Source organism: Sinocyclocheilus rhinocerous, unplaced genomic scaffold (genome assembly GCF_001515625.1).
Source record: "Sinocyclocheilus rhinocerous isolate Xijiao unplaced genomic scaffold, SAMN03320098_v1.1 scaffold475, whole genome shotgun sequence".
Classification (NCBI taxonomy): Eukaryota; Metazoa; Chordata; class Actinopteri; order Cypriniformes; family Cyprinidae; genus Sinocyclocheilus; species Sinocyclocheilus rhinocerous.
This window is the reverse complement of record NW_015646677.1, coordinates 249,153-263,083: the sequence shown is the minus strand read 5'-3', so window position 1 is coordinate 263,083 and position 13,931 is coordinate 249,153. Positions and strand designations below refer to the sequence as shown.

General features: G+C 37.6%; 2 protein-coding genes across 3 annotated transcripts in view; both read right to left on the bottom strand.

Moving 5' to 3' along the window:
* Positions 1–1,194: 1,194 nt before the first annotated feature.
* Positions 1,195–3,729, bottom strand: LOC107707946 (60S ribosomal protein L18a-like). The gene is made up of 4 exons (XM_016512069.1): positions 3,726–3,729; positions 1,812–2,015; positions 1,463–1,572; positions 1,195–1,337 (listed from the first exon to the last, which is right to left on the bottom strand). Exons 1-4 carry the CDS (start codon positions 3,727–3,729, stop codon positions 1,245–1,247), a joined length of 411 nt encoding a protein of 136 aa, XP_016367555.1. The 3' UTR covers positions 1,195–1,244.
* A 2,976-nt stretch (positions 3,730–6,705) lies between these two features.
* Positions 6,706–13,931, bottom strand: part of LOC107707972 (dual specificity protein phosphatase 16-like) — a 24,474-nt gene continuing 17,248 nt past the window's right edge. For both annotated transcript variants that reach the window (XM_016512097.1, XM_016512096.1), the window contains exons 5-7: positions 12,387–12,546; positions 11,145–11,268; positions 6,706–7,670 (exon numbers count right to left, since the gene is read on the bottom strand). In XM_016512097.1, coding sequence (XP_016367583.1) covers positions 6,923–7,670; positions 11,145–11,268; positions 12,387–12,546 — 1,032 coding nt within the window. In that variant the 3' untranslated portion in view covers positions 6,706–6,922. The remainder of the gene's footprint in view (positions 7,671–11,144; positions 11,269–12,386; positions 12,547–13,931) is intronic.

Here is a 13,931-nt window from a genome sequence, read left to right as displayed (position 1 = left end):
AAGTTTTGAGTTGTTTTCATTCACATCTTTGTGTTCTACCAAAGTCCCTTTAAGGCTAAAGGGTATGCTATAGTCTTTGGTTCTATCCAGCATTTTATGTGATATTCGCATGAAGTTTACGTACCTGGTTTTTCAGACTTTGTATTTGACTTGAGCCAGAAAGCGACGACCAATAACATCCTAGCAACCAAAAAGAACACCTTGGCAACCACCCACAAGAAGTTAAAATCATAGCAGCAACAGACAAACAGCAATAAGTTCCTTACCTGAGAATGACGCCATTTGGCACAATGTTGAAGCCTTTTTCAAAAAAAAAATTTTTTGTCGTAATGTAGTGCCTCTGATTAAAACTACAGCCCTGTAGAGTTCAGCTCCATGAGTAATCAAACACACCTGAAGTTCATTTATCTGAATAAACTGTAACTCTGCCAAAGAAATCGATGATATCTACAGATAATACCGGCTTTGAGATCGGGAATGTCACAATAAGTGCATAATTATCATATACTGTTTTTGTATATTCACTATTATATGTTAATACTGCGCATGACAGAATTTAAAACGCAGTTCGTGGTCAAACTCTGCCCTCTTGTGGCGGCGACTGAGAAACGCAGCTGCCAGATTTTTTATTTTTAAATAGTTTAAAATTTATTTTAAATATTTCTAAATTTGATTGGGTAAATGTATGAAAAAAGGACTGGTGGATTTATAAACACCTGCCAATGCTCAGCTATATTTACTGCTGATTTGAAGAGAAATTCTATGAAAACGGATTTCAAAAGGGCAAACCAATCAAACTCCATAGCTACTTCATTAGCAGAGTAATACACTCTTATATTACACTTACTATTGTTAGCTTTAAAGCCCATTAGGCATTAGAATATTTTGCACTGTGACATTACAATTATGCATCCTCCACACAAAAACTCATTGTAAAATGAAAAAAAGATATATTCTCAATGATCAGATTATTGCTGCATATTGAAAGTGACTAAAATGTATAATCAGCTAAATAAAAATATATATTATTTTAATCACATGCTATGTCACAAACATCACAATGCAAGTTTTTTTGGTCCTAAAAATGTGTTATTTTTGCAAAATTTCCCCCTATATCCTAAAGAGATATTCTTTAAAGATCTGACCAATCTGTCCAGGACTTCGAGTCAATTAAAAACCACGCAACAACAAGACTTGATTTTCTCTTTTATTCGTCTGTGATGTGAAAAGCACAAACATACACTTTAAAAGAAAGTGTTTGGTCTCTTGGTGGTGAAACGGGGCTTGTGCTGGCGGCGCAGAACCCTGTGAGGAAGAGGGAACTTGATCTTGGAGTCCTGTTGAATCGAGAAACAACATGAAAGCCTTTAGATGCAAGTTTAAACAGCTCGGTTATAATGGTTGCATCAATGTGCATTTGATAAAAGATTCTCATAAGCATTATTTGAACATGCAAACTCACGTGGAACTGCTTGATGGCGGGTCTGCGGCATTTGTTGGCTGCGATGATCTGCACCTTCATGATCTGGATGGCGTGAGCGCGGGCGCGATGCCTGGCACCCATATCACGATCTGAAGCACAAATCAAATACATGACATTTACTACAGAGTTCAAACACAGAACAGCATCGCTCGTGCAGCAGGGTCACATGTCGCACCTTGATTTCACTTTCAGCGGCACGTTTGACAGCCTATGAAAGGCGACAAGGTTCGGTTTTTCTTTGTGCACACATGGCAAGGGCATGACACTGGGAGGAAATGACCTTTGGGTTTGTGTGTGCATGCTGAACGAGTGTGTTTGTGATACTCACAGCACTGAGTGACGGCTCCAGACGTGGTCAGGTCTCTGTACTCGCGGTACATGTTGTGGGTCCCACTGCGAGAGTCGTAACGCAGCCAGATGCCGAAGTTCTTCACCTTGAGGGGCGATTGCTCATGGACCTGTGCAGGAACACAATATGGAAACAAACAAGCGGTTAACCTCCAGGCATGTCGTCTCAGAAACAGGAAAAAAGCTCACGAGTTACAGCTCGACTACATTAAACGCACTATTGTAGCATCTCAAAGTAACAGGAAAAGCTCTGTGCTTGCTGCTTTCATTACTAGCGGCTCGGAATCGATTTCTAAAAAGAACCAATATAAAGGGAACCAACCCCCTCAGTCCCAGAAAGGGGAATGGCTAGGGCTGGGTTTGGACACAAATTTCACGATTCGATTCTCATTCACAAGCTTGTGATTCGAGTCCCAGTACTTTAGTTCAGAAATTAAAGTGGTGCGAAAGGCCCTATAGAGTAACAGCAGCATCGCTCGTGCAGCAGGATCACATGTCGCACCTTGATTTCACTTTCAGCGGCACATTTTACAGCCTATGAAAGGCGACAAGGTTCGGTATTTCTTTCCGCACACATGGCAAGGGCATGACACAAAGTATTTTGAACTTAACTTATTTGCAGTTTCTAAGTGAAAAGTTGTAATTTTTTTTACCCTGTTTTCTATGGATTATTAGGTATATACAATTGGTGTCTATTTCGCTGAGGTTTCTCTTTTGCTGACACTTTTAGCAGCAAGTTAACATGTTCAAAGTTTACTACTTAAACCCTGCGGGAAGGAGCATGTTTGCCTGATCTAGATTTACTTATACTTGATTCACATTTACTTAAAAGCGCACTAAATAATCATATCAACACTACACCAGGCTAGAATACCGGCGCTTCGTGAGAACTGATTGGGATTAACGCTCAGAAAACAAAGCCTGTGGTAGACAACCGCGGACTTCAAGCACTTAACTTTAACAACACTGGCGAAAATGTGAGAATAAGTACCTTGAGAGTGCGTTAGACCGCAAACTAACTCAAAATCCTGAGATGTGCTATGAGTGTGTGTTCAATGATGAGCACATGGAGCCATTCTACAGCCGCCATGTTTCTCTCTCCGCTACAATCAACACGTCAACGCAAATCTAGCGCTTCAATCCTAAACGTGTGTCGGGTAAAGTCACTGTTATGGATAGTTTAGTGCCTTATGTGTGTTTTCGGGTTACAGCTATGAGGTTTGAGCGACTGTGAAGTGAGTAAAAAGGATTTTACGTACTGTGCCAGACGCCTTCATGGTGTCTCTCGCTGACGGCCGCTGTGAAAGAGGAAGCGGAAGGGCGGGGAATCCTGACGTCAATCCTCTTCCGAGGGGCGGGTCTTACTGGAAGCGTTTTTATTGGTCACTCAGAGCCGTCAATAATAGCCCGGTCTTTTATTTTTTTATTTAATTTAACTTTAAAAGAACATGCAATGCATACAAGTCAAACAGAAATGTGGGATAACACCTTACTTACCTACATAATACATGGTAAACTATTAGATTCTGCAAATTATTTATTTTAATATAAAATATATTTTATACACTTCTTATTTCTTGTTATTGAATTCAATGAGTCATAAAATATTTGTAAGATCTTTACAGAAAAATAAAATTAATTAGGGTGTAATAGACATTACTGTAGCTTAAACGCCCCAGGATGAATTATTACCTTGAGCCAGTATTACAGTCCAAAATTATAGATTCGTGTGTTTTAATAACTTTGTAGAATGTATCAAAAATCATCAACGACACCTGCTTCCAAAAATCTTTAGAAGAAGTGTAATTATAGAATAAATATGCGAGAGTTTCAGATTCAGAATTACAAAAATATCATCGTGGTGAGATGTATTCCTGGTGAAAAACTACATTACCCATGATTCTTCAGAGAAAGCGAATCGCGCCAGAAGAGCTGTTTTGCGCGTTACTGCCGCCTGCTGGACACAAACATAAAACGCATCTGCAACAGCGGCGTTTATTATCTTCTTAATTATTCAATTATGAAGCTATAAAATACGTTTGGGTGTGTAAGTCAAGTAAATTCACATTGATAAATAATACACAGTTGGGAAAGGAATAAAGCTCTGAACTCTTAAACGTGACGTGTGCGCACATGTTGATGATGCTGTAGCGCATCTGCACCGCTAGAGGGCGACACACACCGGCTGCTGTAATTCCGTGCGTATTTTTCACATCAATTCTTGCCATTGAGTCCCAAAAATTGTTCATTAAAGCATTATAAGCCATGAATCAAATTAACCAGCTACTAGGAGAATCACAACATTACAAACAATGATTTCAAATAACTCGGACAAAAAGACAAGACTATGAAAGTACCACCGTCGAGCTAGGTGGGCGTGGCTTCACCAACCAGCTCCCGCCTCTTTGCCCATTTTCGATTATCCGGGAGTGACGCGCGGTGACGCGCTGCCAAGATGGCGACGGCCGGCTCCGCCCACTTTTGAGCTTCAAAAACACTCTTCGGAAACCTATGGGTGATGTCACGGACACTACGTCCATGTTTTTATACAGTCTATGACGTAGGGAGACCGACTCGATTACATAATTTGGAGTGCTTCGTTCGAAGTGGGCGGAGCTATAAATATTAAATCGGGCGGAGCTAAAGATCGCTTTTGGAGTGCTTTGCTCGCTGATTGGTGGGTTCTTCTGTACAGCATCTTGGGAAATGTAGTTTTTCTACCATGCGAACTGATGGATTCGAAAAATGTGCATACAAACGATTAACAACCTCAGCGCTCAGACCAACAGGTTTGTCAGCAACTTAATTGTTAAAAATCCATTTCCATGAGGAGAAAATGATCATGTGATCATCTGCGGTCCAATCACAATCCACACCCATTGTTATTTGCGTTGTTATTTTAGCTTCACAAAAACAGTCCGTTATGTCACTTGAGATTACAAACTGGTATTTGTTATCATACGATTTATTATCATAATCATAAACACACTGGTTTGTGGCGCAAATAGTTTTTAGAGTTTACCTAGTTTTAATCGTAGTTATTTACCAACAGTGGTTAATGAAACAAAAGTCTCACACAGTCTGCGAAATAAAGTGGATACAGTAAAATGGTGTTTTATATATTATTAAGTGTATATTATAATGTATTCACGCACGAGTGTGTCACAGCGCCACCTATGGATCCAGATGAAGATCAGCTCTAAACGCCTTACTGTTTCAATGGAGACAGCTGAAGATGTTCAAGTACCACTTGTGTTTTATTTCAACAATTAATAAACAGCTACTGATTAATATATCCAGAAACGCTCTCGTTCATCTCACAGCGGTACCATCCCAGACACGAATCACAAAAATAATGGTTGATCTGACTTAAGGAATGATTATATCAGTCATTTGACTTTATTGTAAAAATATAAAACATTGATCACTGTAGATTTGAGGCCTGTGTAAAAGCATGTCGAATGTGATTCAGAGACTCGTGATTCAGTGATTCGTTCTGTCTTCAGCTCAATTTTCACAGCTTTAGGAAACTCTGACTCTGTCCTTCTGTTCAAAGTCATCAAACGCAGATCAGAGGAAGAGGGTTTCAGCGTGAAGAGGACGGTCTGAAGGAGTCTTTATGGCGCTCGACAGCTGATCCTGGAACAGACGATTCAATGCTGATGACCGGTGATCCGAGGAACAAGTTCATGACCTCTGGCGAGCCTTTAAGAAGGTAAACCTGCACAATAAACCTGCACAGCTCAGTATGAGTCTATGAACATCAACACTGTTCAGGATCGTTTGTTCCGCACTAAAGCACCAATGAAGAAGAGAGGGTTTCTGGCTGTAAAGTGCTCAGACTAATGAAGTGTTTCTCGTCTGTGTCTCATCAGGTCTGACATCTCGTGTGAAGAAGCTGCTGGAGGTTCAAGGGTTTTGGATGCAGCATCAGTGAATCAGAGAAACAGAGTGTGTGTGTGTCTGTGTGTGTGTGTGTGTCCGTGTGTCTGTGTGTGTGTGTGTGTGTGTGTGTGTGTGTGTGTGAGTGTGTGTGTGTGTGTGCGTATGTGTGTGTGTGTGTGTCTGTGTGTGTGTGTGTGCTTGATTCTAGATCTCCAACAGATTCGCAACTTCCTGAGATCATAATTCAACACATGCATGTCAAAAAGAGGCTCTTAAGGCAAGACACTACAGGCGTTTTAATGCACTGCTCAGTTTTGAGCTCTATTTTGCTTCTTCTTTCAGACTAGTGGATTAAAAAACATCCAAAATACACATTTAAGTGTTTATTTTATTGCATTTTAACTAATTCTGACATTGAATTATGCATATAAATTAAATAATTATGCATATTTTTAAATCTATATATTTAATACTTGTAATTCTTAATGTTATCAATCAGCTGGTGATGTACAGTCAAACCAAAAATTATTCAGACTCCAGATATATTTTTTTATATTTTTTTACTAGTGGGTGCAGGACACTATAGTTCATTTATGTAAGTGAGGAGAGCAAAATAAAGTGAACTGTGGCATGTGACATATTATACCCAAAAACTCTTCATACAGTGGACTAACAGTACAATTTGGGATCAAAAATGATTCAGTCACTTTGACCTGAGCATGTTTTGCTCAACTGTTTTTTCTTTAATTGCTAATGTGATCTTTTACACCACAGACTAAACTAAATGAAGCATTGCTTGGTAACCGGTTGAGCTAGATTGGTATTATCTAATTGTGTACTTAAATTTAACAGCTGAATTCATTACATACCTTTCTATCAAAATTATCTGACATTATCAAGATGAGTTTGTTCTGACACAGAGTCATATTTTATTACCATTTTCTAAACTATAGCAAATAAACTGTGATAATGAGAGGACTGTTCAAGGTGTCTGAATAAATTTTGGTTTGACTGTATATTAGGGTTAACTAGTTATTTTTATTGTTCAAAAATGGGCCACTTATGGGGTTAAGGTCTGCCCTGTTTATCTGTAGTGTCTTGCCTTAATTTGAATTGTGAGACTCTCCACCTTCATGCATGTGTCTGTGCGGAGTTCAAATCTGAATGAGAACAAAGCAAAGAAATAAATGACTGCGTGTGGAGCCCTCAGGAGACCTCGATGATTTCCAAGCTGCCGGAGAAGCTGGACTGGCTGCTCCTCGTGCCCATCTCCTCTCGGGACCGGCTGTCCGTCATGCCGTCTATCTGGCAGCTCCTGCGCTTCAGCTGCTTCTCGAAGCTGCTCTCCTCGTGCCAGCTCCTGCGAGAGTCTCCTCCGTCTCCGCTGCGCTGTCGCCCGCGCCTCCTCACCGCCTCCAGACCCTGAGCGCAGCCGTAAAAGCGCGCCGACTCGGAGGAGAGGAACCAGCCTCCGGTTACGGGTCCGAGGACGATGTCTGAGTGCCAGCCTTTAAGTGCTTTAGCTGTTTTAGACGGAGCTCCATCCATGCTGCCGCTGCGCTGGAGCGTCTTATTATTATCTTCAGCCGGACTTTGCTCCGAAACCTCCTGCACCGGCGAGAACTGGCAGGGCTCACCGACGGGAAACGCTCGCAGAGACGCTCCGGACTCGCCGTACGACTTGATGTCCAGGGAGAAGGACCGTTTGGGCCGGACGTTCTCCTGCGGCTCCTCGCCGAGCTGAAGGCCGCAGAGCGCCCGGGCCAGAAGATGCTCCTCGGGGACGCCGGCCAGAACGCAGGGCATCGTCAGCGGCTCCGGCTTCTGCTCGTCTGCCGGCGGTCGGGGTTTGAGCGGCGCGGCGCTCGTGCTTTTTAGTTTCTTCTCGAAGTCCAGCAGCTGACCTAGGAAGTTGAAGTTGGGCGAGATGGTCGGACGCTTCTCCTTCACGAACCTGCGAACGGACACAGATTTGAGATCGATCGATAATTGAAAGTTTTTATCTCACAATTCTAAAAAATGTCATTAGAACTGCGAAGTCAGAATTGCAAGAAAAAAATCAGAATTTGCAAGTTATAAACTCACAATTACTATTGTGACGAGAAAAAGTCAGAATTGCAAGATATAAACTTACAATTACGAGAAAAAAAAGTCAGAATTGCAAAATATAAACTCGAAAGTGCGAGAAAAAGTCACAATTGTGAGAAACTCAAAATTGCAAGATATAAACTCGCAATTATGAGAAGTCAAAATTGCGAGAAAAGTCAGAATTGCAAGAAAAAAGTCAGAATTTGTAAGTTATAAACTCACAATTACTATTGGTGACGAGAAAAAGTCAGAATTGCAAGATTTAAACTTACAATTACGAGAAAAAAAAGTCAGAATTGCAAGATATAAACTCGCAAGTGCGAGAAAAAGTCAGAATTGCAAGATATAAACTCGCAAGTACGAGAAAGTCAGAATTGCAAGATATAAACTCGCAAGTACGAGAAAGTCAGAATTGCAAGATATAAACTCGCAAGTACGAGAAAGTCAGAATTGCAAGATATAAACTCGCAAGTACGAGAAAGTCAGAATTGCAAGATATAAACTCGCAAGTACGAGAAAGTCAGAATTGCAAGATATAAACTCGCAAGTACGAGAAAGTCAGAATTGCAAGATATAAACTCGCAAGTACGAGAAAGTCAGAATTGCAAGATATAAACTCGCAAGTACGAGAAAGTCAGAATTGCAAGATATAAACTCGCAAGTACGAGAAAGTCAGAATTGCAAGATATAAACTCGCAAGTACGAGAAAGTCAGAATTGCAAGATATAAACTCGCAAGTACGAGAAAGTCAGAATTGCAAGATATAAACTCGCAAGTACGAGAAAGTCAGAATTGCAAGATATAAACTCGCAAGTACGAGAAAGTCAGAATTGCAAGATATAAACTCGCAAGTACGAGAAAGTCAGAATTGCAAGATATAAACTCGCAAGTACGAGAAAGTCAGAATTGCAAGATATAAACTCGCAAGTACGAGAAAGTCAGAATTGCAAGATATAAACTCGCAAGTACGAGAAAGTCAGAATTGCAAGATATAAACTCGCAAGTACGAGAAAGTCAGAATTGCAAGATATAAACTCGCAAGTACGAGAAAGTCAGAATTGCAAGATATAAACTCGCAAGTACGAGAAAGTCAGAATTGCAAGATATAAACTCGCAAGTACGAGAAAGTCAGAATTGCAAGATATAAACTCGCAAGTACGAGAAAGTCAGAATTGCAAGATATAAACTCGCAAGTACGAGAAAGTCAGAATTGCAAGATATAAACTCGCAAGTACGAGAAAGTCAGAATTGCAAGATATAAACTCGCAAGTACGAGAAAGTCAGAATTGCAAGATATAAACTCGCAAGTACGAGAAAGTCAGAATTGCAAGATATAAACTCGCAAGTACGAGAAAGTCAGAATTGCAAGATATAAACTCGCAAGTACGAGAAAGTCAGAATTGCAAGATATAAACTCGCAAGTACGAGAAAGTCAGAATTGCAAGATATAAACTCGCAAGTACGAGAAAGTCAGAATTGCAAGATATAAACTCGCAAGTACGAGAAAGTCAGAATTGCAAGATATAAACTCGCAAGTACGAGAAAGTCAGAATTGCAAGATATAAACTCGCAAGTACGAGAAAGTCAGAATTGCAAGATATAAACTCGCAAGTACGAGAAAGTCAGAATTGCAAGATATAAACTCGCAAGTACGAGAAAGTCAGAATTGCAAGATATAAACTCGCAAGTACGAGAAAGTCAGAATTGCAAGATATAAACTCGCAAGTACGAGAAAGTCAGAATTGCAAGATATAAACTCGCAAGTACGAGAAAGTCAGAATTGCAAGATATAAACTCGCAAGTACGAGAAAGTCAGAATTGCAAGATATAAACTCGCAAGTACGAGAAAGTCAGAATTGCAAGATATAAACTCGCAAGTACGAGAAAGTCAGAATTGCAAGATATAAACTCGCAAGTACGAGAAAGTCAGAATTGCAAGATATAAACTCGCAAGTACGAGAAAGTCAGAATTGCAAGATATAAACTCGCAAGTACGAGAAAGTCAGAATTGCAAGATATAAACTCGCAAGTACGAGAAAGTCAGAATTGCAAGATATAAACTCGCAAGTACGAGAAAGTCAGAATTGCAAGATATAAACTCGCAAGTACGAGAAAGTCAGAATTGCAAGATATAAACTCGCAAGTACGAGAAAGTCAGAATTGCAAGATATAAACTCGCAAGTACGAGAAAGTCAGAATTGCAAGATATAAACTCGCAAGTACGAGAAAGTCAGAATTGCAAGATATAAACTCGCAAGTACGAGAAAGTCAGAATTGCAAGATATAAACTCGCAAGTACGAGAAAGTCAGAATTGCAAGATATAAACTCGCAAGTACGAGAAAGTCAGAATTGCAAGATATAAACTCGCAAGTGCGAGAAAGTCAGAACTGCAAGATATAAACTCGAAAGTGCGAGAAAAAAAGTCAGACTTGCGATAAAAAGTCAGAATTGCAAGATATATACTCGCAATTTTGAGTTTCTCACAATTCTGACTTTTTTCTCGCAATTGTAAGACATAAACTCGCAATTATGAGAAACAAAATTGTGAGAAAAAGTCAGAATTGCAAGAAAAAAGTCAGAATTTGTAAGTTATAAACTCACAATTACTATTGTGACGAGAAAAAGTCAGAATTGCAAGATTTAAACTCGCAAGTGCGAGAAAAAAAGTCAGACTTGCGATAAAAAGTCAGTATTGTAAGAAAGTCAAAATTGCAAGATATAAACTTACAATTACGAGAAACAAAATCAGAATTGCAAGATATAAACTCGCGATTATGAGAAGTCAAAATTGCGAGAAAAATCTGAATTGCAAGATATAAACTCGCAATTATGAGAAAAAGTTAAAATTGCAAGATATAAACTTACAATTACGAGAAGTCAAAATTGCGAGAAAAAGTCAGAATTTGTAAGTTATAAACTCACAATTACAAGAAAGTCCGAATTGCAAGATATAAACTCGCAATTATGAGAAAAAAGTCAAAATTGCAAGAAAAAAGTGAGAATTGCAAGTTATAAACTCATAATTACAAGAAAATCTGAATTGCAAAATATAAACTCACAATTACGAGAAAAAAGTCAAAATTGCGAGAAAGTCAGAATTGCAAGATATCTACAAATTAATTTCAGCTCAACAAGTACCGTCATGTGTAAGTAAAATTTTGTGCATGACAGTAGTCAGAATGTGTTGAACTGTCATCAAAATAATAATAATAATAATAATAATATCACAATACGAGGAAGATTCTGTTGATCTGATACTGAAATATGAGCTGGGCGTGTTTGAGATTCACCCTTTAATTAACACAGATGAATTAAGGCTCACAGAATCTGCTGTAGTACCTGTACGCTTCATCTAACGACATGTCCATCCTCTTCATGATGTAGGCGATGGCGATGGTGGCCGAGCGAGAGATTCCCGCCAGACAGTGGACCAGGACTCTGGCGTTACTGGCCTTGGCTTTCTCTGACAGGAAACACACAAAAACACTTCCTGTCAGCTGACCTCCCACTCTCAACATGACCCTCATTATTACTTCTACAGTCACATGAGCATGTCTGATTGTGTCTATGAAACCTGTGAAACTGGAAATAATGTTAACTAAAATGGAAACAAATAAAAATAAATTAAGCCTAAAGAGTAATTTTTAAAAAAGCAGAAGCACTACAATTATTAACTGGTATTAAATAAAAACTAAAACTTAATAAAACTGAAATTAAATTAAACATAAATAGTAATATTTAAAATAAAATAAAAAACTGTCAAATAAAAAATAAATAAATAAATAAATAACAACTGAAACTGAAAAATAAAATGAAATGAAACAAAAATGTAAAAATTATTAATGTATTAATTATTAATTTAAAATTATTAATTGGGATTAAATAAAAACTAAATATGAAATATGAACGAAAACAAAAAAATGAACTAAAACATTGTACAAACAAACAACAAAAATTGTAAATATAGTGAATATTTAAAAAAATAAATGAAGAAAAATGATTAAAGTACATAACATAAATAACGAAAAAATTAAATAAAATGAAAACTGAAAATAAGAATTAAAAATATTATTAGAAACTCTAAAGACGTGGGTGGAACAAGAAACTCATTTTTCTGGCAGCTAGTAAAAAAGTAATTAAAAAGAAATGGTTAAAACCAGAGCCACAGCTGAAGAATGGTTTGCTATATTAAATAATATATATGTGATGGAAAACAATATCTCTTTAAGAAGGTTTTTTTTTTTGGATTGATTATATTAAACCAAAACGCTCAGACTTTTCCTGAACTTCCATGGCCATTAAAAAATTAAAAAATTAAAAATCCCAAAGATGCATGGGTCAAAGACAACAACACTGCTTTAAATTGTTGTTGTTTTCCAAAAAAAAAAAAAAAAAATTTTAAAGTTTTCCATTTCATGTCATTGTACCAAATTTTGACATTTTATTCTCCAAAAACTTAAAATTAGACACTTTACTTACATTTAATGTGCTTTCTATGGACATAAAATCACTTTTGTAAATTTCTTTTCATGCGGATATCTTAACGTCTTTGACCCGCATACATATATGATGGTGTCTGACCTATGAACTCCACGGATCGGTCCAGCCAGGGCAGGATCTTCTCGCAGAAGCTGTCGTTGACAGGAACGCGCAAGAAATGTGAGTCGGGGATGAAGTCTGGTTTGGGGCAGGTGTTGCTAGCGTTGAGCACGTAAGCGATGTCGTTCTGCTGCATGAGCTCCTGCGGGAACACAGACATCAGCACGCGTTCTTGTGACGCGTTTTAGACACGCTCATAATAACGTGTCTGCAGCAGGGCTGTCAAAATGGCTAAAAAAAACTATTGTGTTGGTCTGTCGTCATTATAAATAACTTTAGATGAAAATTAACTGAATTAACTGAAATGCTGCCTTGGCAACTAAATAAGTTTAAGTTGAAGCACTAAAATTACTAACTGGAAATAAACAACTAAAGCTGCAATTAAATTAAACTTATATAGTCTTTTTTTTTTTTAAAAGCTTAAGCACTAAAATTGCTAACTGTAAAAAAAAAAAAAATACAACAGAACTAAAACAGATTAAAAGTGAAATGAAACCTAAAAAGTTGAAGCACTAAAATTATTAAATGGAAATGAATACAATCTAAAACTGAACTAAAACAAACTAAAGCTGAAATTAAACTTAAATTGTCATATGTAAAAAAGCTAAAGCAATAAAATTACTAGCTATAGAATAAAAAAACTAATAAAAACTACAACTAAAAAAAATCTAATAAAAAGTAATACTGAATTAAAACAGACCAAATCTGAAAAACACAATTAATGGAAACCTAAACAGTCATATTTAAAAACTTGAAGCACTAAAATTATTAACTTGTATTATTAAATAAAAACTAAACTCGAATTTTGTACTTAAATATTATCAATATTCAAATTATATTCGAATTTAAAAGGCAATTTCAGTTAGGAGGGAAAAAAGCTTTTGGCTTCTCTCCTGAGGCCACAAGAGGGCGCATCGAGCAAAATATTACTAATGCACGCTTCTTCAAAGCAATAAAATGTGCAATAAAAAAAAAACAGTCATAAGGGTCCATTTTTTTTTTATTGAGATTTATACATCATCTGGTTTGTTAGGATAGGACAATATTTGGCTGAGATACAACTATTTGAAAATCTGGAATCTGAGGGTGCAAAAAAATCTAAATATTGAGAAAATCATCTTTAAAGTTGTTCAAATGAAGTTCTTAGCAATGCATATTACTAATCAAAAATTAAGTTTTGATATATTTACGGTAGGACATTTACAAAATATCTTCATGGAACATGATCTTTACTTAATATCCTAATGATTTTTGGCATAAAAGATAAATCTATAATTTTGACCCATACAATGTATTGTTGGCTATTGCTACAAATATACCCCAGCGACTTAAGACTGCTTTTGTGCTGCAGGGACACATATGCGTTCTGTGTGAACGGCTTAGTTTCAGTTTTGCCGTAGATCTTCTCCGCATTGATGTTCTCTTTTTCCGCAGTAGTTTGAATGAGCAGCGCCGCATCTAGTGGCTTTAACTGGATAGGCTAACTAAAGCATTAAAATGCAATGACACCTACATCGTCATCGCATC